The sequence below is a fragment of the Strix uralensis genome, chromosome 38 (genome assembly GCF_047716275.1).
Source record: "Strix uralensis isolate ZFMK-TIS-50842 chromosome 38, bStrUra1, whole genome shotgun sequence".
Classification (NCBI taxonomy): Eukaryota; Metazoa; Chordata; class Aves; order Strigiformes; family Strigidae; genus Strix; species Strix uralensis.
The window spans coordinates 1,736,167-1,763,737 of record NC_134009.1 but is presented as its reverse complement, the minus strand read 5'-3'; the positions used below and the strand labels follow the sequence as shown (position 1 = coordinate 1,763,737).

Genomic DNA, 27,571 nt, shown 5'->3' with positions numbered 1-27,571 from the left:
CAGACACTGCGAATAGAATTTAACATTACTGTGGTTTGGGGGTTTTTTTAAGAAAAATTGAGCTGTAGAGCAAAAATGCTAAATCAATCACACTGTTGAGAGTGATTCTCCCTGCTTTGCTAAAGCCAGTTTTGTGTTTGAATTTAAATGTTTGAACCAGTTTCCATGGTGCAGTTATTTCATACAAGTTTTCATTCTTTTTAAAGTCCGAATAACAAAAGGTAGATTTAATCTGTACTTTTAAATACTTTGCTAGCCCACAATACAGTTTATCAAGGGAAGTAAATTGAGCCACACTTGAATGTTGTGGGTTTTTGCTTTGAGGGTATTTTGTTACTTTCCTGAGCTCAAGAGTAAATGTGAATATATTACAGATATTATTGTGGTATTCATGTCATCTGAGACAAATTCTTACTTTGAATGAATTTTGGTTACAGCTACCTTAAATATTTCCCCCCCTGCCAAAGTCTAACTTCAAAAATACAAAACTTTCTGTATTAGGTGTTTCTTTACAAAATCTCTACTTTGCTATTTTTTTTTGAAGGTGTTCATAAAAATTCTGTCTCCGTTTAGCAAACAATTATATAGTTTCACATGGGCATCAGGCATTATGCCAAGTGCAAGGTCCTGCGCCTGGGTTGAGGCAATATCGACACAGACGGGGGGAGGAATGGGTTGAGAGCAGCCCTGTGCAGGGGGACTTGAGATATTGGTGGACAAAAAATTGGACATGAGCTGGCAGCGTGCACTCGCAGCCCAGGAAAACAATCATCTCCTGGGCTGTGTGACAAGAAGCGTGGCCAGCAGGGCGAGGGGGGGGGATTCTCCCCCTCTGCTCCACTCTGGTGAGACCCCCCTGCAGTGCTGGGTCCAGAGTTGGGGGGTTCAGCTGGAGAAGAGAAGGCTCTGGGAAGACCTTAGAGCGGCCTTTCTGTATATAAAGGGAGGTTTGAAGAAAGATGGAGAGAGACTTTTTACCAGGGCCTGTAGTGCCAGAACAGAGGGCAGCGGTTTAAAACTGAAGGAGTACGGTCAGAGTGGACAGAAGGAGCGTACGTTTTTTTACAGTGAGGGTGGTGAGACCCTGGCACAGGTTTCCCAGAGAAGCTGTGGATGCCCCATCCCTGGAAGGGTTCAAGGCCAGGTCAGATGGGGCTTTGGGCAACCTGGTCTGGTGAAAGATGTCTGTGCCCATGGCAGGGCGTTGGACTGGGTGATCTTTAAGGTCCCTTCCAACCCAAACCATTCTATGGTTATAAATAATAATAAATAATAATAAATAAGCAATAAATTGTCCTCTTTTCCACTGTAGTCTGCAAACTCACAGCCCAAGATAGCATATTTCAGTTACTTTTTTTTTTCTTTTTCTGTCCCCATATTTCCATGATTCGGAAATAGGATTTCCGTAGAACATTCCTTTTCCTAATTTATCACTGTTATTTTTCGCAGTCATTTTTCCTGTCATTTCATTTCTCTTCTCATAGTACTTTTTCTGTGTGGATGTACTAAATCACAGAATCAACTAGGTTGCAAAGGACCTTGAAGATCACCTAGTCCAACCATTAACCTAGCACTGCCAGTTCCCATCTACACCATATCTCTCAGCGCTATGTCGACCCTACTCTTAAACACCTCCAGGGATGGGGATTCCACCACCTCCCTGGGCAATCCATTCCACTGCCTAATAACCCGTTCTGTAAAGAAATACTTCCTGACATCTAGTCTAAACCTTCCCTGGCGCAACTTGAGGCCATTCCCTCTTGTCCTGTCGCTTGTTACTTGGTTAAAGAGACTCATCCCCCCTCTCTGCACCCTCCTTTCAGGTAGTTGTAGAGGGCGATGAGGTCTCCCCTCAGCCTCCTCTTCTCCAGACTAAACAACCCCAGTTCCCTCAGCCGCTCCCCATCAGACCTGTGCTCCAGACCCTTCACCAGCTCCGTTGCCCTTCTCTGGACACGCTCGAGTAATTCAATGTCCTTTTTGTAGTAAGGGGCCCAAAACTGAACACAGTAATCGAGGTGCGGCCTCACCAGTGCCGAATACAGGGGTCAGATCACTTCCTTGTCCCTGCTGGCCACGCTAGTGCTGATACAGGCCAGGATGCCATTGGTCTTCTTGGCCACCTGGGCACACTGCTGGCTCATGTTCAGCCGGCTGTCAATCAACCCCCCCCAGGTCCCTCTCTGACTGGCAGCTCTCCAGCCACTCCTCCCCAAGCCTGTAGCGCTGCTGGGGGTTGTTGTGGCCCAAGTGCAGCACCCGGCATTTGGCCTTAGTGAAGCTCATCCAGTTGGCCTCAGCCCATCGCTCCAGCCTGTCCAGATCTCTCTGCAGAGCCTCCCTACCCTCGAGCAGATCAACACTCCCACCCAGCTTGGTGTCGTCTGCAAACTTACTGAGGGTGCATTCGATCCCCTCGTCTAGATCATCAATAAAGATGTTAAACAGGAGTGGCCCCAAAACCAAGCCCTGGGGGACACCACTCATGACCAGCCTCCAACCAGATTTAACTCCGTTCACCACAACTCTCTGGGCCCGGCCATCCAGCCATTTTTTTACCCAGAAAAGCGTGCGATCATCTAAGCCTCGAGCAGCCAGTTTCGCCAGAAGAATGTTGTGGGAAACGGTGTCAAAGGCCTTAATGAAGTCAAGGTAAACTACATCCACAGCCTTTCCCTCATCCAATAAGCAGGTCACCCTGTCGTAGAAGGAGATCAGGTTTATCAAGCAGGACCTGCCTTTCATAAACCCATGCTGACTGGGCCTGATCCCCTGGTTGTCCCGCATGTGTTGTAAGATGGTACTCTGGATGAGCTGCTCCATCAGCTTCCCGGGCACCGATGTCAAGCTGACAGGCCTGTAATTTCCCGGATCATCCTTCCGACCCTTCTTATATATGGGCGTCACATTGGCCAGTTTCCAATCTGTCGGGACCTCTCCGGTCAGCCAGGACTGCTGGTAAATGATGGAAAGTGGCTTGGCGAGCACCCCAGCCAGCTCCTTCAGCACCCTCAGGTGTATTCCATCAGGTCCCATAGATTTGTGTGTGTCTATGTGGTGTAGCAGGTCACTGACTCTCTCCTGGATTGCGGGGGGGTCATTCTCCCAGTCTCTGTCATCTGGCTGAGGAGGCTGGATTTCCTCAATACAACTAGTCTTGTTATTAAAGACTGAGGCAAAGAAGGCACTAAGTACCTCAGCCTTCCCCTCATCACTTGTTACCAAGTTTCCTTCAGCATCTAGCAGGGGATGGATACTCTCCCTGGTCTTTCTTTTGCTATTGACATACTTATAGAAATATTTCTTGTTATCTTTGATTGCTGAAGCCAGATTAATTTCCAGCTGGGCTTTGGACCTCCTGATTTCCGCCCTGCATAGCCTCACAGCCTCTTTGTAATCACTGTGAGTGGCTAGCCCCTTCCTCCAAAGGCTGTAAACTCTCCTTTTCTCCTTGAGTTGCAGCCAAAGCTCCCTGCTCAGCCAGGGTGGTCTTCTCTGCCGCCTGCTCCTCTTAGAGCACCTGGGGACTGCCTGTTCCTGAGCCATTAACACTTCCTTCTTAAGGAGCGCCCAGCCTTCCTGGACCCCTATACCCTTCAGGACCATCTCCCAAGGGATCCTGTCAAGCAGGTGCCTAAACAAGACAAAGTCAGCTCTTTGGATGTCCAGGATGTCAGTCCTGCTTAGCCCTTTCCTGGCCTCTCTAAGAATAGAGAACTCTATTATTTCATGATCGCTGTGCCCTAGTCGTCCTCCAACCGCCACATCATCCACCAGTCCTTCTCTGTTCACAAGGAGGAGATCTAGCAGGGCACCTTCTCTGGTTGGTTCTCTTACCAGCTGTGTTAGGAAGTTGTCCCCTACACATTCCAGGAATCTTTGGGACTGGTCCTGCTCTGCTGTGTTGTATTTCCAGCAGATGTCTGGGAAGTTGAAGTCCCCCACAAGAACAAGGGCAAGCGACCGTGAGATTTCACCCAAGTGCCTACAGAATATTTCATCCACCTCTCTGTCCTGGGTGGGTGGCCTATAGTAGACTCGTACTACAACATCTGCCCTGTTGGCCTTCCCCCTGATTCTAACACAAAGACATTCCACCCTGTCTTCACTGCACTTGTATTCAAGGCAATCATAACAGTCCCTAACATACAGTGCCACCCCACCGCCTCTCCTACCTTGTCTATCCCTTCTAAAGAGCTTGTAGCCATTAACTGGCACGCTCCAGTCATGGGAGGCATCCCACCATGTTTCTGTGATAGCCACAACATCATAATTTTCCTGTTTCATCACGGCTTCAAGCTCCTCCTGTTTGTTACCCATACTGTGTGCATTGGTATACATGCACTTCAGATGGGCTGGTGTTTTGCCCCCTTCCCCCTTCAAATTTAGTTTAAAGTTCTGTCAATGAGCCCAGCTAACTCCTGCCCCAAGATCCTCTTCCCCTTCTGGGACAAGTGTATCCCATCTAAGGCCCAGAGGTCTGGTGCCCTGTATACCAACCCATGATTGAAAAAACCAAAGCCCTGACGGTGACACCAGTCTTGAAGCCACGAATTCATCTGCTGTGTTCTTCGGTGTTCATCCTCATCCATCCCCCCAGCTGAAGGGATGGAGGAGAACACAACCTGTGCCCCCGATCCCTTGATCAGTTTCCCCAAGGTCCTGAAATCTCTCTTCATTAATTTAATACTTCTCCTGCTAATGTCATCGCTACCTACCTGAAAAACCAGAAGAGGGTAATAGTCCTTGGGTTTAACTAGAGAGGGGAGTCTTCTTGTGAGGTCCTTGATGCGGGCCCCAGGGAGGCAGCAGACTTCCCTATGATGTGGGTCTGGTCTGCATATCAGAAACTTCCATGTGATAAATATTCTCTGGTATTTCTTAGAGAATAGTAACGTTTGAGGCTCACCAGGCTTGACAGCTGGGAAACTGGAACTGAGCAGCTGAAAGCTCTTCTGGGATTTGGGCACCTGTGTTTGCTGGCACACTTGGAGCTCATTTGTTCTGCATTTGCTAAAGATTAATGAGAAAGCTGCTTTCTATTATTCTAAGTGTGGGATGGACAAGCCTAAGAATAACCAAACAGCATGTAATACCCACACTCTACATCTACAAGCACTTGGCAAACCTTAGTCTGGAAATTATACTGTTAAACACGTTCAGAAATACCCATTTGCTTATGTGATTATAAATAAAACAGGATGTTACATGTCATAAGAAAAACCTGGCAAAGATGAAAGTTGTCATCAGAGGCAAATATCTACAAATTTAGTTGTTTAAAATGAGACTTAAAGTTATGTGCTGGCTTTTAAATAAGCTTTTCATAAGGCAGTTTTTAATCTGAATCTAATGATGCAAAAACAGTTTTAATTATGAGTTTGTGGATGGTGCTTCAGTGTGAGAGCACATTTCCTAGGCTGTGCGTGTCACTGTGCAGTGCTGGAAATGGAGAAGATGACATCAGGCAGTAGCTGCCCACTGATTTCATTGTTGCAGGTTGAAGTGCACTGCTCTGTGCTTATTTTGGTGCAGTATTATTTACAGATATATTAAATTTTAAGGGGAATAAGATTGCTTTGTAAATAAATATGCAGTGGAAGAACATTCCCGGGAACTTACATGTGTGGAACAAATCCACAGTGTTTACCTTTAAGAATGCATCATCCATTTGTTGCTCTACTTTGCTATGATCTAAATGATCTAAGACAGATACGGTGTTTATTAAATTCAGAACTTCAAAGGACTTCTCTCTAAAGAGAGCTGTGTGTCTTGTACAGCCCTTGGTACCCCCAGGGCTGTGCAGAGGAGTTGGGAGGGATTTGCCCAGGGCCATCCTAAGCCCCTCTGTGCTGACAGTCCCTTACCAGACTGAGTGCAGAAGTCCTTTGGGGCAGGAAGGGCCATTTTGCAACATCAGGCATATTCACCTGTAGAGATGAACGCTGCCTTGGCTGTATTTTGTGGGCTGAACTTTCTCTGCTGTGCTTCTGGGAGCTGCTTAGCTCTTCAGCGGGTGGTGGCGTGCGATGCTTTTGGAACGGCACGTGAACCTTCTCTTCTCAGGGGGACGGAGCTCTCAGCCTTGCTCGTACAGTCTCAGAAGCAGAACGAGGAGAAGGAGAAGACCGTGAAAACACTTAACGACACTATGGAGATTCTAGTATGTTTTACCTTTATTTGGGAGATGGCCCAATGGTTGTTCTCCAGCTTTAGCACAAAGGGGTGTGGTTTCCTCAAGAGGAAGAGCGGTGAGGATGCTGATGTGTGGGAGCATCAGGCACCTGTGAGTCAGCCCAGGGGCAGGCAGTGGCGGGGGAGCTGCAGACAGTTCCGGCGGTTGCACCAGTGCTGTTCTGCCTGTGACTAAATCTCTAGGGATCAAAGTTCCTTGGAATCGACAGCTTCATAGCAGCCTGTGAAAACCAGCTGTTGGTCTTTCTCTTCTTAGTTTTGGCAAAGAAGGAATTCAATAGGTGTGGGAAGGAATATACTGGAATCACTAGGGCTGAGGCTTATCAGCACGACGATGCTGCTGAGGCTGGGAATGTGCAGAGGGGAGCAGCTCTTCCCCGCCCACCCTTTGCTTATTCTATTCTCAGGAAGCAAGTCTGCTAGAGAAAGAATATAAAGCTTCATTGACTAAAAGTGTCAAAGAAGAGAATCTTTCCCTCCAAAAGCTGATAAAAGATATAACAGAGGTGAGTACAGAGTTGGGACCACATCTCTGTAATTTGATTGAAAAGTACTTGAGGAAGGCAAATGACTGGCCCAGGGAATAGACAGATGTGTTTTATACTGTCTGTGTTAACTGCCACTGGCTGTTTAATTATTATACCACTTTTCTGACATAAAACCTGCTATAACTTCTGAGTTGGCTGTCCTGTGACACTTGAGCTAAGTCACTAGAAGTTTCCGTACTTTGCCTTTCCCGTGAGGTCTCTATTTGACTATGCTTTCTGAGTTGGCTGCTTGACATCTGTGTTCTAGTGTTGCCTGGAGGCTTCTCCTACCTCCTTGAGCAATGACTCTCTTGTTCTTTGGATTTTTATAAAAGGTCACTGACTGAATCAATGCACTTGCCAACTCTGCTCCTTCACTCTACATTCACTGACCATTATTATCTCCCCAGAATTGCAACTGATCTAACTGTTTAGGGCTAACTTTAGCTTAGTCCTAAACCTCACTCTAGGGAGGGAGATTTAATCATCAGATGTTTTACACAGCTTCTCACAAAGTCAGTTCTTTCCCCTTATGTAGTCATTTTTATTCTCTTGTGCTACTGCTCAGAATAATTATAAACATTAGCTTTTTCATTGCTGTTTTCCAGTATTCATCAGCTTCCTTCTTCCCTGGGTAGCATTAATATTTCCTTTCATTGCTATTTCCAGTGTTGACCTGGTGTTCCTCGTCTCTGTGGTTCTAAGAAGCTGAAGGAGACTAAAATCATCTGTGACAGCTTCAAGAAACTGAGCGTTCAGGCAGCCTCCAGCCACTTCACACTTGTTTCTTCTTGTTTGTAGTAGCTGTATTCAGAAACCCCTGGAGCACTTGTGACCGCAGGGACAAAACTTCTTTGTTGACTGAAGAAATGAGAGAATTGAGTTTTTAATGACTCTAGGGTGAAGTGGGGGGAAAAGGAGAAATAGACAAAGAAAATCAAGTAGAATGAGCAGAGAGTAACAGCTTGATGTGGGCTTTCAGGTGGTGTTAGATGAATGTGCCAGCGTGGTCACTGACAGCTCCCAGCAGGCAGAGTCTATCAACGTCCTCTCTTGTCTGAGCTCCGTTGATGCAGAGCGTGCCTTTGTGTTGGTTCAGGAAGCGCTGGCAAAGAGGAGAGGAGCAACACAGGTGAGAATTTCTCCTTGTCTTCACCACTGGCCGCAGGCTCAGCTGCTGATGCCTTGCTTATCTTGAAACCTTTCCATTCCCTTAGCCAGTTTCTTTCTAGCCGTCCCACTTTTGGTACTATATCGCCTCACCAGTCTCACCAGCTCTGTGTTCTGCTGCTTTTCTCTCTTTGATCTCCACCCCCTCATCACAACTTTTGCCTTCAGGTGAGCTGTCTCGCTGCTTGCTTCTCTCACAGCTATCAGGATCCATCTTCCCTGCTCCTTATTGCTTGTTTGTGCTTTTCCCTGCCCATTCCTTGCAGGCCCTAAAAGAAGAGCTCTCTGCCAGGCAGGACTCTATCAGTTTCCTGCTGCACCAGCACAGGCAGCAGGAAGAGAAGTGCCGGAAGCTGCAGCAAAGCCTCGAGCAACTGGAGCAGGAGTGCCAGACGGCCAGCAGCCACCAGCAGCACCTGCAGTCTCTGGTAGAAGCACTCAGAAGGTGAGTGTTCCCTCCTCCTCCTGCGGTCTGGAGGCAATCTGCTTCCAGTTCTGGCAGTTCAGAGGTGTTATGGGCAAAGAACTCGCCTGCCCTCCCCGTGTATGCCCCTGTTTGGCACTTCAGCATCCTCCTGTCACTGCTTTTCCTGCTCTACTGTGAATCCTAAGGCTGTCTCGGAGACTCAGAGTGGTGTTGGAATACAAGACGCCTCCCTCTTGACATGCTGTTTCTCTGAATTCTGTTCTTTGGGTCCCTTTCCTAGCCACCTCTTCTCAGTGAATGAAGGCAAAAGCCTGCCTGCCTTCCTCTGTCCCTCTCCAGTGACCTTGTGAGGGGAAGGGCAAGTTCTTCCTTACCGTGCTGCCCACAGCGCCAGCCTGGAGTGACTGAAATGGGATCCGTGACTCTTCAGGCCTGTTCATTCTTCTGACTGAGCCTTGTCTCTGCAGTGACTGTGCAAACCTCGAGAAAACCAGGGCAGAGCTACAGCAACAGCTTGAAGAGACGGAGCAAGAAGCCTCGCGTCTGCTTCAGAGTAACACTGAGCTGCAGCTGAGGGAAGATGCAGCCCAGGGGGAGAGGGTGGAGCAGCAGCAGAGGATGGAGAGAGCGTGTCGTGACCAGGAGCTCCTGTGAGCATTAAAGCTTCCTCTGGGCAGGGGTGGGCGCTGCCGGATGGTGGGAGGCCCCCCTAAAAGAGTGGATTTTGTCTGCTCAGCATGTGTAGCACAGACTGGTGAAGGGAGCACGTGGGCAGGGCTGGCTCCCTGCTGACACACAGCAGAGGTGCCTCCTTGTACTTTCTATATGGCCCTTGAAAAAAATCATTCCAAAGCTGACCAGAGTAGTTGATGACAGGCCTAAGGTGAAACAAGAGAGGTTCAGGCTGGATTTAAGGAGAACAAAAAATGGAACCATGAGGGCAATCCTGCAGCAGAACAGGTTGCTCGAAAGGTTGTGCAGATTCCATCCCTGGGAATTTGGAAGCCCCAGGTGCATCGAGCCTTGAGCAACCTGGACTGATCCCATAACTGACCCCAGGTGCTTTGAGTGAAGATTGGGCTAGAGGCCTCCTGGGGTCCCTGCCAGCCTGAATCATCCTGTCATCTTATGATTATTGGATTGGAAATTCATACAGATCTCCCCAAATAGATTGCAGGCTCTTTCATCGTTTTGTTGCCGCAGGCAAGAATAATGGAGAGAATGTTAATCTGGACTTTAAAAGTCTGTTTTATGCAAAGAAGAACTTTGGAAAGTCTGGTATCTAATGTATCAAAAGGAGAGAGAGAGCTAACAGGCAGGAAGCTGTTGAGAGCACCTGAACTTTTTGGAAACCTGTGATTTCTGGAAGCTTGTTTTACTTTCTCAGTGATGAATGTTTCACCTGGGTCGATGACAAAGACTGATGCAGCGCTAGGCAGGAAATTGCAGCATTCTTTAGGGGTAAATAGAAAGCTGTTGCAAGTCGTTCAAACTGCCATATCTCGGAAATAGTATGTAATCTTGGTTTTGGAAATGAGACTGTTTTTACATTAAAAACTTGTTTGTCTTTCCCCTTCTCATAGGCTGAAGGACTTAGCTGCACTTGAAGAAAAACATTCTTTATTACAGAGTGAGCTGGTAGTTGCAAGAGAGACACTGGAGGAATCGCACCTTCAGAGGGATCTGCTGAAGCAAGAGAAACATGAGCTTACCATGGCCCTGGAGAAGGTATGGTCACCTTATTCCTAGGCAGCACCCGTGGGAGAGGGTGTTGTGATAGCAAGACCAGCACAGGTGCCGTTTCTGTCAGCAGAAGACAGTGACAGGGTTGTTCTCCTCCTTGGAAAAGGGTGATCAGACCACACAGGCTCCTTGGTGCAGTCAGTCCCCACGTGGTTATTGGGAGCGCTGGGCTGGGGGTGTGTCAGAGACACCAAGGGGGATCTGGAGTCGCTGCTTAAAGTCGGGGATTTTCTTGTCTTTGCTTTCATGTTCTCTTGTCTCTTCAGGGAGAGCAGTCAGTAGCAGAGTTGAGAGGGGCTCAGAATAAGCCGAGTGCTGAAGTAGCTGATCTACACGTTGCAGCAGCGCAGATGAGCAGTGTCAGTGAAGCTCTTGCACTGGATAAAGGGCAACTGAACAAACTTGTGTCGCAGGTGAGCAGTTGCCAAAGATCTTGCCAAGTGTTCGTCTGCAGCTGCTGCTGCTTTTCAGACTTCTTGCCTTCAGACTGCCTGAATATGGAAATGTTCCTTCTTCTGCCAAAGCCAAACCTTCTCCATGGTAAATCTCACTGTATTTCATTTCCTCTGTGCTTCTGTGACTGCAGCTGGAGCAAGAGAATGAAGTTCTGTCGGGTAAAGTGGCTGAGATGGAGAGAGTAAGGAGCTCTGACCAGGAGAAGCTGAGCTTGTGTGAAGGAACAAATGAAGAGCTCGGTGCAGAGAAAGCCCACCTGGAGCAGCTGCTGAAGAAAGTGGAGGAGCAATGGGAGGGGCTGCAGGTAGAGCTGAGGATACTGGCAGAGGAGAGGGCAGAAACCCAAGAGCAGCTCAGTCAGGTGAGACCAAACACCTGGTGCTTTCCGGGTGGGCTTTTGGCTGCTCGGCTCAGTGAAGCTCAGTCTGTTGGATTCTGCGGTGGTTTTGCCAAGGAGACACTTGGTAGTGCTGGAGGTCAGAAGCTTTGTTTACTGCCTTTTGGAAATGTCTTGATGGCTGGCAGAGCTGTTCTGCAATTCTCTCAGTTGTCCTCTGCTGCTACAGGTGACGTCAATCCACCTGCCTGTGGTGGCCTCTCTTTTGGCTTTTGATAAGCTGCAGAGAGATGATTTGTCTTGCCCATGAATCTGAGTGAGGCTGCTACTCTCTCATGTGGCAAAAGAAGCAAACAGCGTAGCTCTTCACCCTTTTTCTGAGTCAAAAAACCCCGGGGTTGCATGTTTCTATTTATGCTTTTTGTTGTGAATCTGCAACTTTCAAAACTCCAATTGTTCGAGCCTGGAGAGCAGGACAAAGCTGCAAGTCAATGTCTGCTGTCTTGTACTGCTAAGAACGGACATGAGATCCTGAAATTGTTGAAATTGGATTTTAAGACATACATGCAACTTTGTGGCTGGAAATTTGCTTGGGGAAAAAGGACCTGGGGGTGCTGATCAGCAGCTGGCTGATTATGAGCTGGCAGTATGCCCAGGTGGCCAAGAAGGCCAATGGCATCCTGGCTTGTGTCAGAACAAGTGTGGCCAGCAGGACTAGGGCAGGGATTGTCCCCCTGTGCTCAGCACTGGTGAGGCCGCACCTTGAATACTGTGTTCAGTTTTGGGCCCCTCACTACAAGAAAGAGTTTGAGATGCTGGAGCATGTCCAGAGAAGGGCAACAAAGCTGGTGAATGGTTTAGAGCACAAGTCTTATGAGGAGCAGCTGAGGGAACTGGGGGAGTTTAGTCTGGAGAAGAAGAGGCTGAGGGAAGACCTCATCACCCTCTACAACTACCCGAGAGGTTGTAGCGAGGTGGGTGTCAGTCTCTTTTCCCAAGTAATAAATGATAGGATGAGAGGAAAAGGACTCAGGTTGCACCAGGGAAGGTTTAGGTTGGATATTAGGAAAAATTTCTTCATGGAAAGGGTTGTCAGGCCTTGGAACAGGCTGCCCAGGGAAGCGGTTGAGTCACCATCCCTGGAGGTATTTAAAAGCCATGTGGATGTGGTGCTTAGGGACATGGTTAGTGGTGGGCTTGGCAGTGTTGGGTTAACAGTTGGACTTAATGATCTTAGAGGTCTTTTCCAACCTAAATGGTTCTGATTCTGTGAGCTGTTAGAGCCTCTTCAGGCTTTGAGGAAGATGAGAAATAGGTGATCACACAAGACTCTTCACTCTGGACTAACTGATTTTGATACCCTGGAAAAAGAGCTTGGGAGAATCATGTCACTGAAGGAGACCAGGGAGTTTGTCATCATTTAAATGTCAGTTTCATAATGTACAATCTTGGATATTATGGGATAACTCTGAGAGAATTGTTTGTTTCTGATGGTCTGTTTTCTGTTAGATAGTCAGTCTTGGAGTCCACGGTATGTTTGGCAAATACCCAGCAGAGGTGTTATATTGAAGAAAAAAGCTAAAAAATCATGGTTAATCTTCAAGTTTGAATACCAGCCAGGTATATTAGACAACTTCTTTGTGTAAAACAAGCAAACAGTGTTGTTGACATGAACTGCTGTATGAATAGAGTCTACAATCTCTTTGGCCGCATCAGCCAGACTTTCATAACTCACCCCAAGGGCTGTTTCCCTGCCCAGCATCACCTCATTGCAGCCAATGCACTTGGATCTTTTTCTTTTTTTCCAGAAGGACAAACCACGTGTATTTTCACTTTCTTCAGCGAGCAAAGTTGCTTTTGCTCAAACTTTTCTGAAAATTTCCAGTACTGGGATAGATTCTGATAGAACTCCAGTTTGCAAGGTGGCAGTTCTGGAAGATGCCATATTTTTGCGTGCAAACACGTAGTCTGGTGTATTTATGTTTGCTGTGAAGGGGGCTGTGAAGGGGCTGTGTGGTTCCAGGCAGCCCAGCGTGGCCTTACTCATCACTTTCAAGTTAACAGTCCCAGTGCCTTTTGGCAGCCCAGGGTATTAGCGTGGTATGGAGCAGATGCTCTTAAACTTCCAGCCCGCAGTACAGGAGCTCTTTCTCCTCCAGCTGATGCAGAAGTGGCACTGGCTGGCTCTGCACAGAACTCCAGAGAAAGGGCTCTAACTGCCTTTTGTCCTGCTGTCAGGTTTACCGCCAGCAAGAGTCAGCTCGCAGCGGTCTGGAGCAGCTGCACCAGGAGTCCTCTCGCCAGGGGCATGCACTGGCCACGGTGTCCAAAGAGAAGGAGTTCCTGGAGCATGAGAAGGCTGCCCTAGAGGTGCGCCTGGCAGCCCTGCAGCGGGACAGACAAGGCCTGTCAGAGCAGCTGGCAGAGGCCAGGTAAGGGCGGGGAGGAAACCCTAAGCAGGACATTATATAATGTCTGTAATTATAAAGGTGGTAATCATTCCACGAGGATTTATGGCATCCTGTGTGCTTTTCAAATGTTTTCACCTTCCACGGGCAGAAAACGAAATAATCTTGAGCAAAATGAAAAAAAGTATACTATGATTTTAATGTTGTTTTCCTGACAGCTAAAACTAGCAAACATCTCCTGGGCCTTGGGCTCAGGTTTATGCCCCCTTGCACATTCCTGTGTGAAGTCCAAAGCAAGGCAGCTTGGCTCTGAGTTGAGTAATAATTAAAACCTGCAGGCGTTTACTGAAACTGAAGTTTCTCTCTGGTTTTGGTTTCTTGTTCTATGCATTTGAACATAGATCTGTCCTTATCAAGTAGTTTGGCTGTTGATGGCTGTTCCATGCAGACGTTGTGAGTAGGACACTGCCATCTAGGGTGGAGCCAGAGGCTGGTGCTGCAGATCTCGAGGGCCTTCTGGTTGGAAGCTAACTCTTGTTACTGTGGTGCAGGACCCAGGGCTGGTTACTCCAGCAGCTGGGAAACCTCTTTTGAATCCTCACTGAGGATTCTTGCCCATCATTGATGTCTGTGCCCTGTACTCCTTACCACCTGCTGTTTAGAGACAGATGTCGTGGAGAAGTTACACAGGGAAGGAGCAAGATTCTGTCCTCCTGCCTTTCTAAGGTCATATGTGACAAGTTCTGCTCAGAAAAAAAAAAAAAAATTGGGTTGTTTGTCCTCCTTGTAGGTGTTTTTTAGAAGACTCCTGAACTTGCAGAGCTGTACAAATGATGTTTTAGACATTGTTTTTCATGTTTCTTGACTTTTACACTTTATTACTCCAAAGTACATCGTTAGGATGGCTGATAAACACCCATTTTGACTCAGTGTGTTTCCTGAGAGCTGCTGCTTCTTCTGAGCTCCAGCTTCTCTTATTTGATCCAGCTGAGTTATGTTTGGTCAATTATTGGGCTGTTACTAAACTATTTAATGTTCAGTTCCTTTTTAAAATTTTTTTTGAAAAGGGATACATTATTTTTTAAAAAAGATAAATTAGTTATGAAGAACCTTTGACAATAGATAAAAATTCAGCAGCTGTTCTTGCCAGATATTGTTCTCAAGAGCCTTTTGTTGTCACAAAAGAGACTGTCTTTTCTGTTCTGTTCTAGAGACTGATTCTATTTATCCTAAAATGGAGCATATTTACTTTGGACTGCCAGAGATTGGCATAATCCAAAATATGTACTTGTTCTCCTCTTGAAGATACACCCTCCACTGTCCATCCAAGTAGTGAAATTCTACTGCTGTGGTTTTTATGGCACCCCCGTCCTAGCGAGGCAGTGCTGTGTGTTGTGGGAACCTGGCACACAGGGCGCTGTGTTAGATCAGGGAGGTCACTTCAGCTCCTGGTTCCAGAACCCTCGTGTCATACACAGCAGTTGGTTGAAGTCTGTGGCTGTAAGAATTTGGCTCTGCAGTACTACAGCTTCCATTTTAAAGAGCAACAAGTCACTTGGGCTACTGCCTCCTTAGTTAGCAACACTTAGAGAAAAGCAGCAAGTTTTTCTCTTGAACTTTCAACAGTTGAAACTGAAGGCTGCCCGTCTCTCCTTTCAGTGGTTTTTGTTCAGATAAAATCTAGTTCAGATTTCTTACGAATGCCGCTCCAAGCGGGAGATCTTACTATATCATCGGATGTATTTCTTGAGTCCCTTTTAAATACAAGGAGTCTGGAAAGTTACTTACCTATAGCTACACTGTGAACAGCATTCAAAAAGTCACGAGTCACCCAGGGCAATACTCTTGTTCTGTCCCCCTGCAAAGCAGCTTGGAAGCGCTGATGAGCTGAGGGCTGTGAGCAGAGCCCGGGCTTTTGCTTGTTGGCCCAGACTTTGGGCACAGCTACCCGTGTGTCAGCCAACAGCAATTCCAGATTTGGCCGTTGGGATCAAATTCAGCTGGGCTTTCTGTGTTATGCTGGGTCATAAGCAAAGCCTGGGCATCCCCCGGAGGGGCCGGCATTGCTATTTTAAATGGCAGAAATATGCTTTCTGTAGACAAGTTTCCTTGCAACCCATTTTCCATACTCAGGGGTAGGGATCTTGAATGACTTCTTACTGGAATAACTCTCAGTGGGTGTCAGGAGCAACAAGCTCATTTCTCTCTGTATTCACAACTCACAGGTCAGTGAAGGAGACACTGGAATCCAGCCTGTTTGAAGCTCAGCGGCACTTCTCTCAGCTGGAGATCACCAGGAGTCAGCTGGAAATCCACCTTCACACAGTCACGCAGGCCAAGGAGGTGATACAAGGTGAGAGCCTCCTGTTCCTGGTGATCCCTCTGCTAAGGAAGATGGTATAAAAATAGCTCTGTGTCCGCAGTGCTTCTGAGGAGTGAAGGAGATGGAGGCAGATCTCTCCTGCACTGAAGTGCAGATGGCTTAAGGTCAGTGAAGTCAGAACCATTGTGTAGACTCTGAATCTTGCCGTTTGTCCTGTTTGCAGGGGCAGTGAAGTGCCTTCAGTGTGAGCTGGAAGCAGAGCGATCTCTAATGAGGCAGGAACGGGAAAACATGGCACAGCAGCTCCTGCAGACGGAACAGCAGTGTAACAATCCCCTCAAACTGCGGCAAACTGATCATGAAGTGGGAATGAACCAGCTCCTGCAAGACCTGGTAGGAAACAATATGCTTCTGAATTCTTCAAGCAAGCTTTGTGGGCTGGCTTTAGAAGTGTAATAGCCTGAGTGTGTGAAATGGCAGCAACCATCTGTCATAGGTCACACCTTGCTGGGCCAGGCAGATAATCCTAACCCTTAACCCCTAACCCGTAACACTAACCCCTATCCCCTATACCCTGACCATAACGCCTAACCCCCAACTCCTAACCCCTACCCCCAACCCCTGACACCCTAACCCCTACCCCCAGCCACTAACCTCCTACCCCTGACCCCTAACCCAGACCCCTAACCCCTACCCCCAGCCCCTAACCACCTAACCCTAACCTGTAAACCCCTACCCCTAATCCTACCCCTAATCCCCACCCCTAACCCCCACCTACCATGCCGAACCCCTAACCCCCCTAAACCCTAACCTCTACCCTTAACCCCCACCCTCAGCCCCTTACCTCCTAACCCTAACCCATAACCCCTATCTCTACCCCCAAGCCCCAACCCCCAAAACCCCCAACCCCTAACCCTAATCCCCAACCCCTAATGCCCAACTCCTAAACCCAACCCCTAACCCCTATCCCCCACCCACCACACCTAACCCACAACCCCCCTAAACCCTAACCCCTACCCTTAACCCCCACCCTCAGCCCCTTACCTCCTAACCCCAACCCATAACCCCTATCTCTAACCCCAAGCCCCAACCCCCAAAACCCCCAACCCCTAACCCTAATCCCCAACCCCTAATGCCCAACTCCTAAACCCAACCCCCAACCCCTAACCCCCACCCACCATGCCTAACCCCTAACCCTCAAGCCCTAAACCCCTATCCCCCCATGCCCCCCCATGCCCCCAAGCCCCCCACCCCCAGCCCCTAACCTCCTAACCCTACCCCGTACCCCCAGCGCCTATCCCCTGACCCCTAACCCCTAGCCCTAACCCTAAACCTCGTACCTGAAGGCGTGTGAAGACCCCCAGGACTCTGCCAGGACAGTAAAAGCAGCCACAGATTCAGTGTGGGCCTAAGGTGAGTTTAGCTGGAGGTTGGGTGCTCCTCACCCAAAGCCTGGCAGGAAAGGGGTAGGATCTTACTGGACTCCTGTCTGCCATGAAGTAGACTCTTCACATTGCTGCCAACTGCAGTCACGGGAACTTTCTCCCTTTCTTTCTGTCCTGTCACCGTCATCAGAGGTGTTATCTCTGGGCGTGACGCATGTGGAACAGGCCCCTTGTTCCTGGTACTTCTGTTCGTGGCCTGTCTTGTGACTGGGGCATCAGGGTACCGGTCTCTTTCTCACCCTGCAGTCCATCTACATCTTTTCACTGATGAAACGGATGTGAGCTTTGAAAATAGACTCTAAGAATAGGGAGAAATCCTGAGGAGACAGGTGCTAGGAAACAGGCAGCCATGGAGAGAGGAAGGTAACATCTCCTTTTCATAATGGTTGGACTCAATGATCTTAAAGGTCTTCTCCAACCTAAATGATTCTATGATTCTTCCACCTGCTGACCCGCCTTTTAAGTTCCTTGACAGGACGTGATTTATGGAGAGCACAAAGCCGTTGTTGTGCACTGTTGAGGTGGGGGGTTGTGGGAGGGATGAAGCTTCACATTTGTTTTGAGGAGCGTGGCTGGGACTTCACCTTGAAGTCTTTCCCTCCACTCTTCAGGCAAGCGAGCGGGAAGGGCATCATTCAGAGCTGCAGAAGATACTGGAGCAATGGGGAAAAGAGAAGGCGGAGACAGAAGGGGAGCACGAGGAGAAGCTGTTTGATATGAAGCAGAAAGTTGCTACCATGCGAGCTCAACAAGAGGAGGAACGAACCAGAGTCGAAAATGCCAAGCAAGAGGGAAAGACTGTGAAAGGAGAATTTGTGTAGCTTTTTTGCAAGGCTAGAGCCGTGGGAGATGTCTGGATGTCGGGCTGTGTGGAGCATGCCCTACATGTTTTCTACATTGAATTTGGTGAGGTGAAAGGCAAGCAGGGTTCTCTTTGGGACTAGAAGTGAGACCTGTCAGAGGAAGCCGGGCAGAAGCATCCCCTTTCAGTTGAGATTTTGGTGCTGCTGTTGTGCTGGGTTTTTTAAGACTTACCTCAGAGTATATTCACCGTTCTCTTAACAGTCCTCTTTTGATCTTTACTGATACATGCTTATAACCTTAACTCCATTAAAGACCAAACTGAATTTGTAGGACTGAATCCCCATGAGGATGGGGTTTTTGTTGGGGGGGACAGGGGGGCATGGCAAGATTGTTGACAAAAGAAAAAAATTTTAAAGACTCCTCTGAAATATTTCTGAGCAGTAAAACAGGGGTGTCTTCTGGGCTGTTTTAAGTCACTTGCTGGTAAGCTCTTTTGTGCCCAGATCTCCTGTGCAACCCTGTGACACAGTGAGAGTCCTCCTTGTGTCCCACCCAAAGTCCACTTCACGGAGTTTGCCTGGGGACAGCAGTACCCCCAGCTGTGTCTGCAGGTATTGAAATGCCAGGGCAGTGCTCAGAGATGTCAGTGTGTCCCTGTAATGTCAGTACTTTACCAAAGTCTAATGAATACCTTAAAAATGAAGTAATTTTCACCAAACCCCACCTGGAATACAGGAGTTTTCTGAAGGAGCTGCCTCGCTTCAGCCCTCTGGCAGCCCTGCATTTTTTCTGCTGCTAACTAGGTGCAAAAGTCGCTATTGAAAGACAAACAGGACACAGCAGAAGATGAGGGACACCCTCACCAGCAAGGCGAGACATTTGAGAAGTGCCACACATTTTCCTGTTAGATGTTTGTAGGAGGTTCAATCACAGGGGGACTGTGGCTGGACCATGTTCATACGGCCAGTCTCACTTAGGAAGCTGTGTCTGCAAGTGGGCAGAGAAGGGCCTGGGAGAGCAGCAACACAGCGCTTTGAGAACGCGTCAGCCCTCGGTGTTGGAGCCTTGCCACACAAATTCTGTGTGGGAAGTTTAAACCTGTCTTCTCTTTGTTTCTGTGCAGGTCCTGCAAGAAAAGGAGCGTGAGAAGAGTGCTTTATTAGAGACACTACTTCAGCCTCAGGGAGAGCTAAGAGAAGCCAACCAGCAGCTGGAGCAGCTCAGGCAGGAGGTGAAAGAGCAGCACGAGGATGGGCAGGTAAGTCTGACTAGTAGGGTGGGTTGAAGGAACAGGCCGTTGGCAACTGGTCGTAAGCTGAGAGAGGCTGAGAGACCCAGGTAACAGAGTGAAGGGCAGTAACAAGGAAATAAAGCCTAAGTGCTGTGACTGAGGAGGCAGGGACTGCTGCAGGCACTGAAAGCCCAGAGCCTGATGAGCTCCAGAGATCAGCAATAGGAAGGAGGTGTTACAGTGGAAGCAGAGCTGGGTAGAAAAGCAGAAGTGACTGAATGAATGTGATTTTGAGACAGAAAGAAGAGAAAGCTGAACCTAATGGTAGGTCCCAGCAGCTTGCTCTCCATTTGTGTTTGCAGAACATCACAGAAAAACTGCAAGCAGAGCTGCAGGAAACTCAGAGTAAGATCAAGGCAGTGGAGAAGAGGCACAAGGCTGAAATCAAAACCATGAAAGAAGAAATTAATGTCCTCCTTCAGCAGAGGGATGTTCTACAAAACCAAGTGAGTGAAACAGCAATAGCCACTGCAGTCATCAGCCAGGTGGTCTCTCCCCATGGCAGAGCAGCAGGGGATGGGCTGAGTCCCCCTGGCTGCCATCACACTGTGGTCTCCATCTCAGCTGGGCTGAAGGAGACTGACCGGCCAGCTGCTGCCCTGGACAGATGGACTGCTCTTTGTGCCTGTTTGCCAGCACTCATCAGAATGGATTTCTGCTAGACTGTTACTGCTAGCCTTGTTTTTTAAGGTGCTTTTTCAGATGAACATGGTGACCCACTTGGATTTTTAAACAAGCCAGCTGTATCCATTGTGAATCTGGTACTTTCATGAAAGGGTGAAATTTAAAGTTGTTCTTTCCCTTTCCTCACAGTGTATGATATGGCTTGTTATAAGTAGATTTCTCAAATTGATGTGAGTCAGAGTCAATCAAAATTTCAATTGTTTACTTAGTAAGTGGCAACAAGCAAAACAGCTCTGGGTGGTCGGGGAGTCCTTGCTCCACCAACGGCGCGCGTTCACTTCCCGAGAGTTCGGTTTTTTATATCCTCCACCTTCCGGTATCGGGTCTCTCTGAGAGGTGTATCCTGCGTCTGCGCACTTTGTAGTTAGGGGGTCGCTCCATCTGGGTCTTCTTCGCGTCACCAATTCCTCGTATTTCCTGCTTTTCTGAGAGTGGCTCACAAAGTTTTTGTTTATATTTTACAGAGTACAGATATTACCCCTTTGTCTTTTTTCCCTTTGTCTGTCTTCCCTTTGTCCTTCTTCCCTTCTCCCTCTTTTCAGTCTTTTGCCTAGTAGGAGGCCTTGCTTCAGCATTTCAACTTAGATAAGCACTTGCAGTCAGTTAGTCGTTACACAGTGTAATAGTTAAGATTAAGCTTAGGCCTACATAGTTTATGGAATAACATGTCACGAGCTCCCAGTATCTTTAATGGAATTTGATGAACGAACAGTTTACTGTCTATCACAATCCCCCCTTTTTTTTTTTAATTATTTTGTTCATCAAATTGTTGTAATTTTTGTTGACTTAACAGGAGAGTTTTTTGGTTTTTGTTTTTGTTTTTTTTTTAATGTAATTTAAAGTCATCATCTAATTGGTCTTTTTTTTGGCTTTAATGAGTATTGGACGGGTGACAGACATCAGATATGTTACCCGCTGTATCATTTTTCAAGTTATGACATATAATATTATTGACAAAGTTAAACTGATCAAAATTAATATCAAGAGAATCACAATGGGGTGATACAACTTATTCAAGATGTCTGTAGCAGTAGGTGACCATCCAAAAAGGGTGTCCCACCAGTTATGTTCTGCATTCTTTTTGTTCTTTTCAAGACTCGGTGTATTTCTTCTGCATTGTGATGAACAGTTATTAGAGTTGGTTTTTTTGGTTTTTTTTTTTGTCCATTTTCTCTAATTTCCTCTAAAATTTCAACTAAGTCTTTGTGTTGAAGTAACTGCTTAACCAAAGTGAGATTCATTCCAATGGGTGTAGGTTGTAGATTATGTATTAACATATAATTGGATTGCAGGAGTTGGTGAGACATGACCGGGGCTAAATAGGAAAAGTCACATTCAATTATCTTTGTGAAATTGTAAATACAGAGATTTGAATAATTTTTTAGTCTCTACTATGACCTTGTCTACGGTTAAGAATTCACAAACTGTCCTCAAACATACACAACCTTTGCAGATATATATGAGTACTGTTTTAGGACTTTCATTGGGATGGACCTCAAAGTGGTAAATATTTTGTTTGATATCTAAACAAATATCTTGTGCCTCAATTGCATTGCCTTCACAAATAATTCCTTGTTGTCCTCGTACAATGCAAGGTTCTAAATTGATGGTTTGTCATTTTTCGTTTACTTTTCGGGCCCATACTCTATGCTCAGAAGGATAGAGTATGGTCCCGTTGTGATTTAGTTTTAATGAAATGACAGGGTAAATTTGGTATATGGTGGTATTATGAACAGTGAGTACAAAGGCAGTAGCTGTATTTGTGATGGGGTCATAGGTAAAGTTTATCAGATTCCATGAGGATTGGAGTTTCCTTTCAAAATCAGTGGTATTGTCTCAAATTATTCTCCGAATTTCAGTAGGGAGGGTTCCTTCTTCATCTTTTTTTTTATAATTGAAGTAGTTACCGACTGCATCCATATTTGGGCCTGGATGCAGCTGAGAGTCAAAGATAGGTTATTTTGGAGTATACCGAGTGTACCTGTAATCAATTCGTGATCTTTTATATTTACCTTTTCCCTTTTTGGTAATATATTTGACAACAGTTACTGATTTGTCCCCCAAGTTAATAAGGAAGATTACAAAGGTTGTTGTAAATTAGTTAAATTATTAACTGAGGTTGTCAATTTGTTCATTATTACCTCCGAGTCAATATCATTTAAAACTTCTAATCCTGTTTCCAAAACACCGGTTAAGTTTTTCTGTATTTTTTTCATATGAGGAGTTCGTTTTTGTAGTCAGGTTGTCTAACCTTATAAGAGGTTTTTAGGAAAGGTGAATAGATTGGTTGAATATTTGAAACATTATTTTGTATCAGCAATTCAACTTATTTGAGAGACCACGCCGGGTTAAATAACATTTGTTGTTGACCTGTATTTCTAATTGCATATGGTCCGATTCCAAAGATTCTTGGGTTAAACACGGCAGTTGGTTGTGTTGGAACAGTATGAGCAGGAGTAGTTATAGTTTCCTCCTGTATGTTCAATGGGAATCAGAAAGATACAACTTGATCTCCTGACCTGGTTCCCCCCAAACACACTATGGACACTGGTTGGGTTGCAGTAAACGCATACCAACAGATCTCAGTCTCACAACGGGTTTGAGTTATTTTAGATCCCGTCTTGTCCCTTATAACGATTTGAGTCAAAGGGGGCTGACGGGTTATCACACTTACATTGAATATTCTTCAGTCTATTTGTATCTCATCTCCTTTTTCAGTTGTCCAGGTAGGAGATGAATTTTCCTATTTATATGTTTGGAGTGTTCGGTTATTACTTTAATATGGTGGTTGTCGACCTCATCCCATACAAATTTGTACCCATACTTCCCGTATGTCCATAATAAGCATCTGACCAGGGTCATGGTATTAGGTTAGTTAGGGTATGTTCAAAAGGCTGGTGGGATTCTATAGATTTATGTAGTTTCTCTTATATATATATATTTTTTTTTTTTTTTAATCAGGTTGTTTGGCACTCCTATCTGGCCCTTCCCTCTCAGAGGTCTTTTTCTCCTCAGAGTAGGGTAGCAAAGTTTTCCCCACTTCAGTACGTCTCTGCCTCCTCTGCCTACTCTGTTGCTTAGAGCAGCAGGGTGTTCCATCTTCTCGGCAGCAGCCGTATTCTTCAGGGGTACGCTTACCTCTGCTCCGGGACACGTAGGCCTCCTAGTTTTTAGTTTTGACTTCGGGTCCACGGCAGGGGACCCAGGGGATCTGCTTTCTACAGATCACCCTTAGGATCTGAGGGTGATATTCAGTAGGCCAATTAGGGGGAGTGCACTCTATTTCGGGATTTATCCCTTTGGTAAATATTTCCCACCAAATTTTCGAATCCTCAATTATTTTTCCCGTTTTTACTCCAATTTTTAGGGCCTGATTAGTTAATCTCCGTTCTCATTGACAACACTGTTCACAACTAGACCGAAGATTTATTCCATGTGCATTATGAACCCACCAGTCTTCTTTACATACATTACACTTTATGCAGATAAAGGGAAAACAAATACAAGTTTCAATTGGATAAAATATCAGGGTCTCACTCATCGAGTCCTTCGTAGGTTCTTTCAAGTTTTCCGAAGGGTGACTCGTAGATCCCCAGGAGGGCTGGTCACTTTCCAGGTCAGATCCTGTATAAGTCCCTTTATGCGACTTGCGTGTGTCCACCCCTTCTCAGCAGTCCGAACAGCAGTTTCTGTAGTGATAAGAGTAACATAGGGTCCTTCCCAACGGGGGGTCAAAGAAGATTCTTTCCATGATTTGATTAGTACTTTATCTCCTGGTTGGATTTGATGCATGGCCACATCCAATGGAGGCCTTTGTACTACCATCCCCCGGGCCTGCAGTTGTTTTCTCCTTGCCATTAGCTGTATCAGGTAGGATTTTATCTTTAATTCTTCAAGTTGGGGGTGATCCGGTGGTATTTCTAAATCATAGGGCATCCCATATAGCATTTCAAAGGGAGAAATACTTATATCGGTTCGGGGTTGAGTTTTGATATTTAACAATGCTAAAGGGAGACACTTTATCCATGACATTTTGGCTTCTAACATCAATTTGGTAAGTTGTTTTTTCTTTCTTTTTTTTTTTTTTTTTATTTCTCCGTTCATACGTTCAACTTTTCCTGAGCTCTGCGGGTGCCACGGGGTATGGTATTGCCACTGTGTACCCAGGGCAGCCAAAGTCTCTTTGGCTACTCTAGATACAAAATGTGGACCCCTATCTGAGTCTATTGTTTCTATTGTTCCATACTGAGGTATAATTTCTTCAAGTAATATCCTTGTTACTGTGTGAGCTGTGGCTCGGGCTGTGGGAAAGGCTTCTACGAATTGAGTTAAATGATCTATAATTACTAATAAGTATTTATACCTCCCCACCTTTGGTAATTCAGTAAAGTCTATTTGTATTCTTGCAAAAGGTCTATGAGCCAATTCTCGCCCCCCATATACTCATTTTCTTATTTGATGTTTATTTACTTTTTGACAAACGAGGCATTCTCCTATCACTCGTTTGGCTATATCATATATCCCAATGCACATGTATTTAGTTGCAAATTGATCCACTAATGCCTGAGTTCCCCAATGAGTGTTTTTATGGAATTGCTGCATTATCTTGGTAGCTATGGGTTTTGGGAGAACTTCTCGGCTATCCGGGAGTTCCCATTTTCCATTAGCTTTCTGTTTAATCCCCATTTGATTTAATTTTGCTTGTTCTTGAACAGTAAAGCTTAAAATTTCATAGGATTTTGCATGGAAAAAGCACCACTTAAACCCTGGTCTTTCACATACACATTCTATGCCATCTACCCCGAAATCGTCCCAGCAAGCATAACAGGGGAGGTAATTATCTCCACAATTAACACACCTCTTTCTGTCCTCTATCGGATCATCCAAGTGCAGTGCTAATAGCGCTGCTCTCTTTGCCTCTTGATCAGTAAGGTTATTCCCCCGTACTAAAGGATTTAGCCCCCTCTGGTGTCCCTTTAAGTGTAATACCGCAATTTCGCTGGGCCCTCGTATAGCTTGCAAAATTTGTGATATTAACTCCTGATGTACTAGGTCCTTCCCCCGAGAATTGATTAAACCTCTTTCTTCCCATATTTTCCCAAAGGTATGTACTACTCCGAAGGCATATCTAGAATCGGTGTATATAGTTCCCACTTTTTCTTTTAGTAATTGTAAAGCCTTTAATACTGCATATCATTCGCCTGCCTGTGCATATTCACTTTCCTCCAAACTAAAGGGTTCCTCTGAATTGACATAAATGTTTAAGGCTGAACAGACCCACTCTTCAAAGGACCCAAAAAACCCAGGCCAATAGAGATGGTCGCCCCTGATTTGTTTCCCTCCCCAAACCTCCATACAATAATAAATCATTTCTACTTTGTCCTTACCCCGCCTAGAGGGGTAATTTTCCCAGTGGTTTAACATCAAGCCTAAAGGGCTATCTGGTGGTATTTGGAGGTCCCTCACCTTGGGTCCCACACCACCCATGAGATCAGAAGGCTTGCTCTTCTTCTGTCCCATCTTCCAGAGCGCCTTCACAAACTCACACAATTCATTTTCCCCCTTTTCGTGACCCAGTCCCTCGCGGGATATGGGAAATGCACTACCGAGGGGTCCGCACTCGCTTCACCCTGCTGGGCGTCTCACACACCACGCTCCGGGAAACCCAACCCCAACCAAACGGATAACCGGCCTATACTCAAGCAACCCTGCGTCTTCGTCCGGGGCTTCGTGCACAAAGATTACAGGGTTACGGGTATTCTTTTGCTTGTTGCCGAGTTTTGGAGTTCGTTGGTAGAGGGTGTGATGTGATAGCACTCAGCCGGGGCCGCTGAACTCAGCGGAGCGCGCCTCCCCGTATGGGGCTTCCCACCAGATTGCCTCTATCCGAGTCACGGCACCAATTTTGTTATAAGTAGATTTCTCAAATTGGTGTGAGTCAGAGCCAGTCAAAATTTCAATTGTTTACTTAGCAAGCGGCAACAAGCAAAACAGCGCTGGGCGGCCGGGGAGTCCTTGCTCCACCAACGGCGCGCGTTCACTTCCCGAGAGTTCGGTTTTTTATATCCTCCGCCTTCCGGTATCGGGTCTCTCTGAGAGGTGTACCCTGCGTCCGCGCACTTTGCAGCTAGGGGGTCGCTCCATCCGGGTCTTCCTCACGTCACCAACTCCTCGTATTTCCTGCTTTCCTGAGAGTGGCTCACAAAGCTTTTGTTTATGTCTTACAGAGTACAGACACTTCCCCTTTTTCCTTCTTCCCTTTGTCTTTCTCCCCTTTGTCCTTCTTCCCTTCTCCCTCTTTTCAGTCTTTTGCACAATAGGAGTCCTTGCTTCAGCATTTCAACTTAGATAAGCACTTGCAGTCAGTTAGTCGTTACACAATGTAATAGTTAAGATTAAGCTTAGGCCTACATAGTTTATGGAATAACATGTCACGAGCTCCCAGTATCTTTAATGGAATTTGATGAACAAACAGTTTACTGTCTATCACAACACTAACTGTTGTATTCCCACCTCTGATCCTGGATCTAAGGGTGTGTCGCCTCATGGTATCCTGCAGCTTATCCAGGAATTCTGAGGGAGTATCTTTAGGTCCCTGCCGAACGGCGTATAGGCCCGCACAGGTAATTGCTTTCGGTACAGCCCGCTCCATGCCCCTTACAGTCCAATCTCTATGTGCATTTAGCCATCTCATATGGGCTCCTCTGTTGGGGTCCCAGCGCGGGTGTTTTATTAGAAACTGAAAATGCTTGGCCACCCCAACAAGGTCGCTTTGATACCCCTTCGCTGCACTTTTCCAAGTTTTGAGATCAAAGGAAGTGAACGGGACTGTTGTTCTGACAGGCCCCCCCCATCCGGCCCTGCGGCCTCTCTCAGAGGAGCCGGCACCACTGCTCGCTTCTCCCGCCTCCAGGGTGAGAGGATATGGGCTGTGAGGCAGGAGCCTGGCTCTGGCTCCTCTGAACTTTCACTCTCCTCCTGCTGCTTCCTACCGGTGGTTTATAGTTATTCTGGTAAATTCTTTATTTCGGCCCCTTTCTCTTTCCCCAGTTCTGTGCATCTCTGTCCTATACTGCATGATGAACAACATCTTTTCAACTTCCCTTTCCCTTCCTTCCTATTTTCTTTTTCCGGTGCCAGCACTAGAGGATCTCGTGGGGGTGCCAGGCCACAGTCTGTTTGATATTCAGGATGGTCTCGGAGGGTGAAAAACACATCTGCATAGGAGACTTCATCCCACTTCCCTTCCCTTAAAAACAGCATCACTTGTAGCAGGGTGTTATAATTCAAGGACCCATTAAGGGGCCATTTTTCCCCTCATCCAATTTATATAGGGGCCACCACTGACTGCAATATTTGATTAGTGTCTTTTTATTCACACTTGCCCCTGGAGCTCCCCCTATCTTCTTCCAGTGGTTTAAAATACAGCCCAGGGGACTCTTTTTGACTATTCCCCCACTCCGGCCGCTCCCATCTCGCCTACTTTACCTTAAAACGTTACCTGATTAAGCTGACAACATCCCCTCAGGCAGATGGTACAAGGGTGCACTCTCCCCACAGAGTATGCACCTAAATTCAAGACAACAATGAACACAGAATTACTGCCTCCCGCTAGAGGAGATATTTCACCTGTGACACTCCAAACACTGAGCCCGAACAAACAGGCAGCACCGGTGACCCAGCAGGTGGGCACTAGGGCACTCTGTACTAAGGAATGTTCCCTCATCCTGCACTACCCCCCACTGGTACAGAGTCTGCCCTGCG

The 27,571-nt window shown here is 46.6% G+C and overlaps 1 protein-coding gene across 1 annotated transcript; it reads left to right on the top strand.

Annotated features, from left to right (window-relative positions):
* The first annotated feature begins 5,935 nt into the window (after positions 1 to 5,935).
* Positions 5,936 to 19,696, top strand: LOC141937136 (uncharacterized). Its single transcript, XM_074854572.1, has 14 exons — positions 5,936 to 6,160; positions 6,600 to 6,698; positions 7,702 to 7,851; positions 8,156 to 8,334; positions 8,784 to 8,966; positions 9,900 to 10,044; positions 10,326 to 10,472; positions 10,646 to 10,876; positions 13,091 to 13,284; positions 15,486 to 15,613; positions 15,807 to 15,976; positions 18,956 to 19,090; positions 19,426 to 19,569; positions 19,688 to 19,696. Exons 1-14 carry the CDS (start codon positions 5,936 to 5,938, stop codon positions 19,694 to 19,696), a joined length of 2,139 nt encoding a protein of 712 aa, XP_074710673.1.
* Positions 19,697 to 27,571: the final 7,875 nt, after the last annotated feature.

Excerpts from the sequence above, each read along its gene's own strand:
- LOC141937136 (XM_074854572.1), top strand. The coding sequence starts at position 5,936 with ATGAACGCTGCCTTGGCTGTATTTTGTGGGCTGAACTTTCTCTGCTGT. Across the intron at positions 10,473-10,645 it reads TGAACAAACTTGTGTCGCAG|CTGGAGCAAGAGAATGAAGT; the intron begins GTGAGCAGTTGC and ends CTGTGACTGCAG. Across the intron at positions 15,977-18,955 it reads ACCAGCTCCTGCAAGACCTG|GTCCTGCAAGAAAAGGAGCG; the intron begins GTAGGAAACAAT and ends GTTTCTGTGCAG.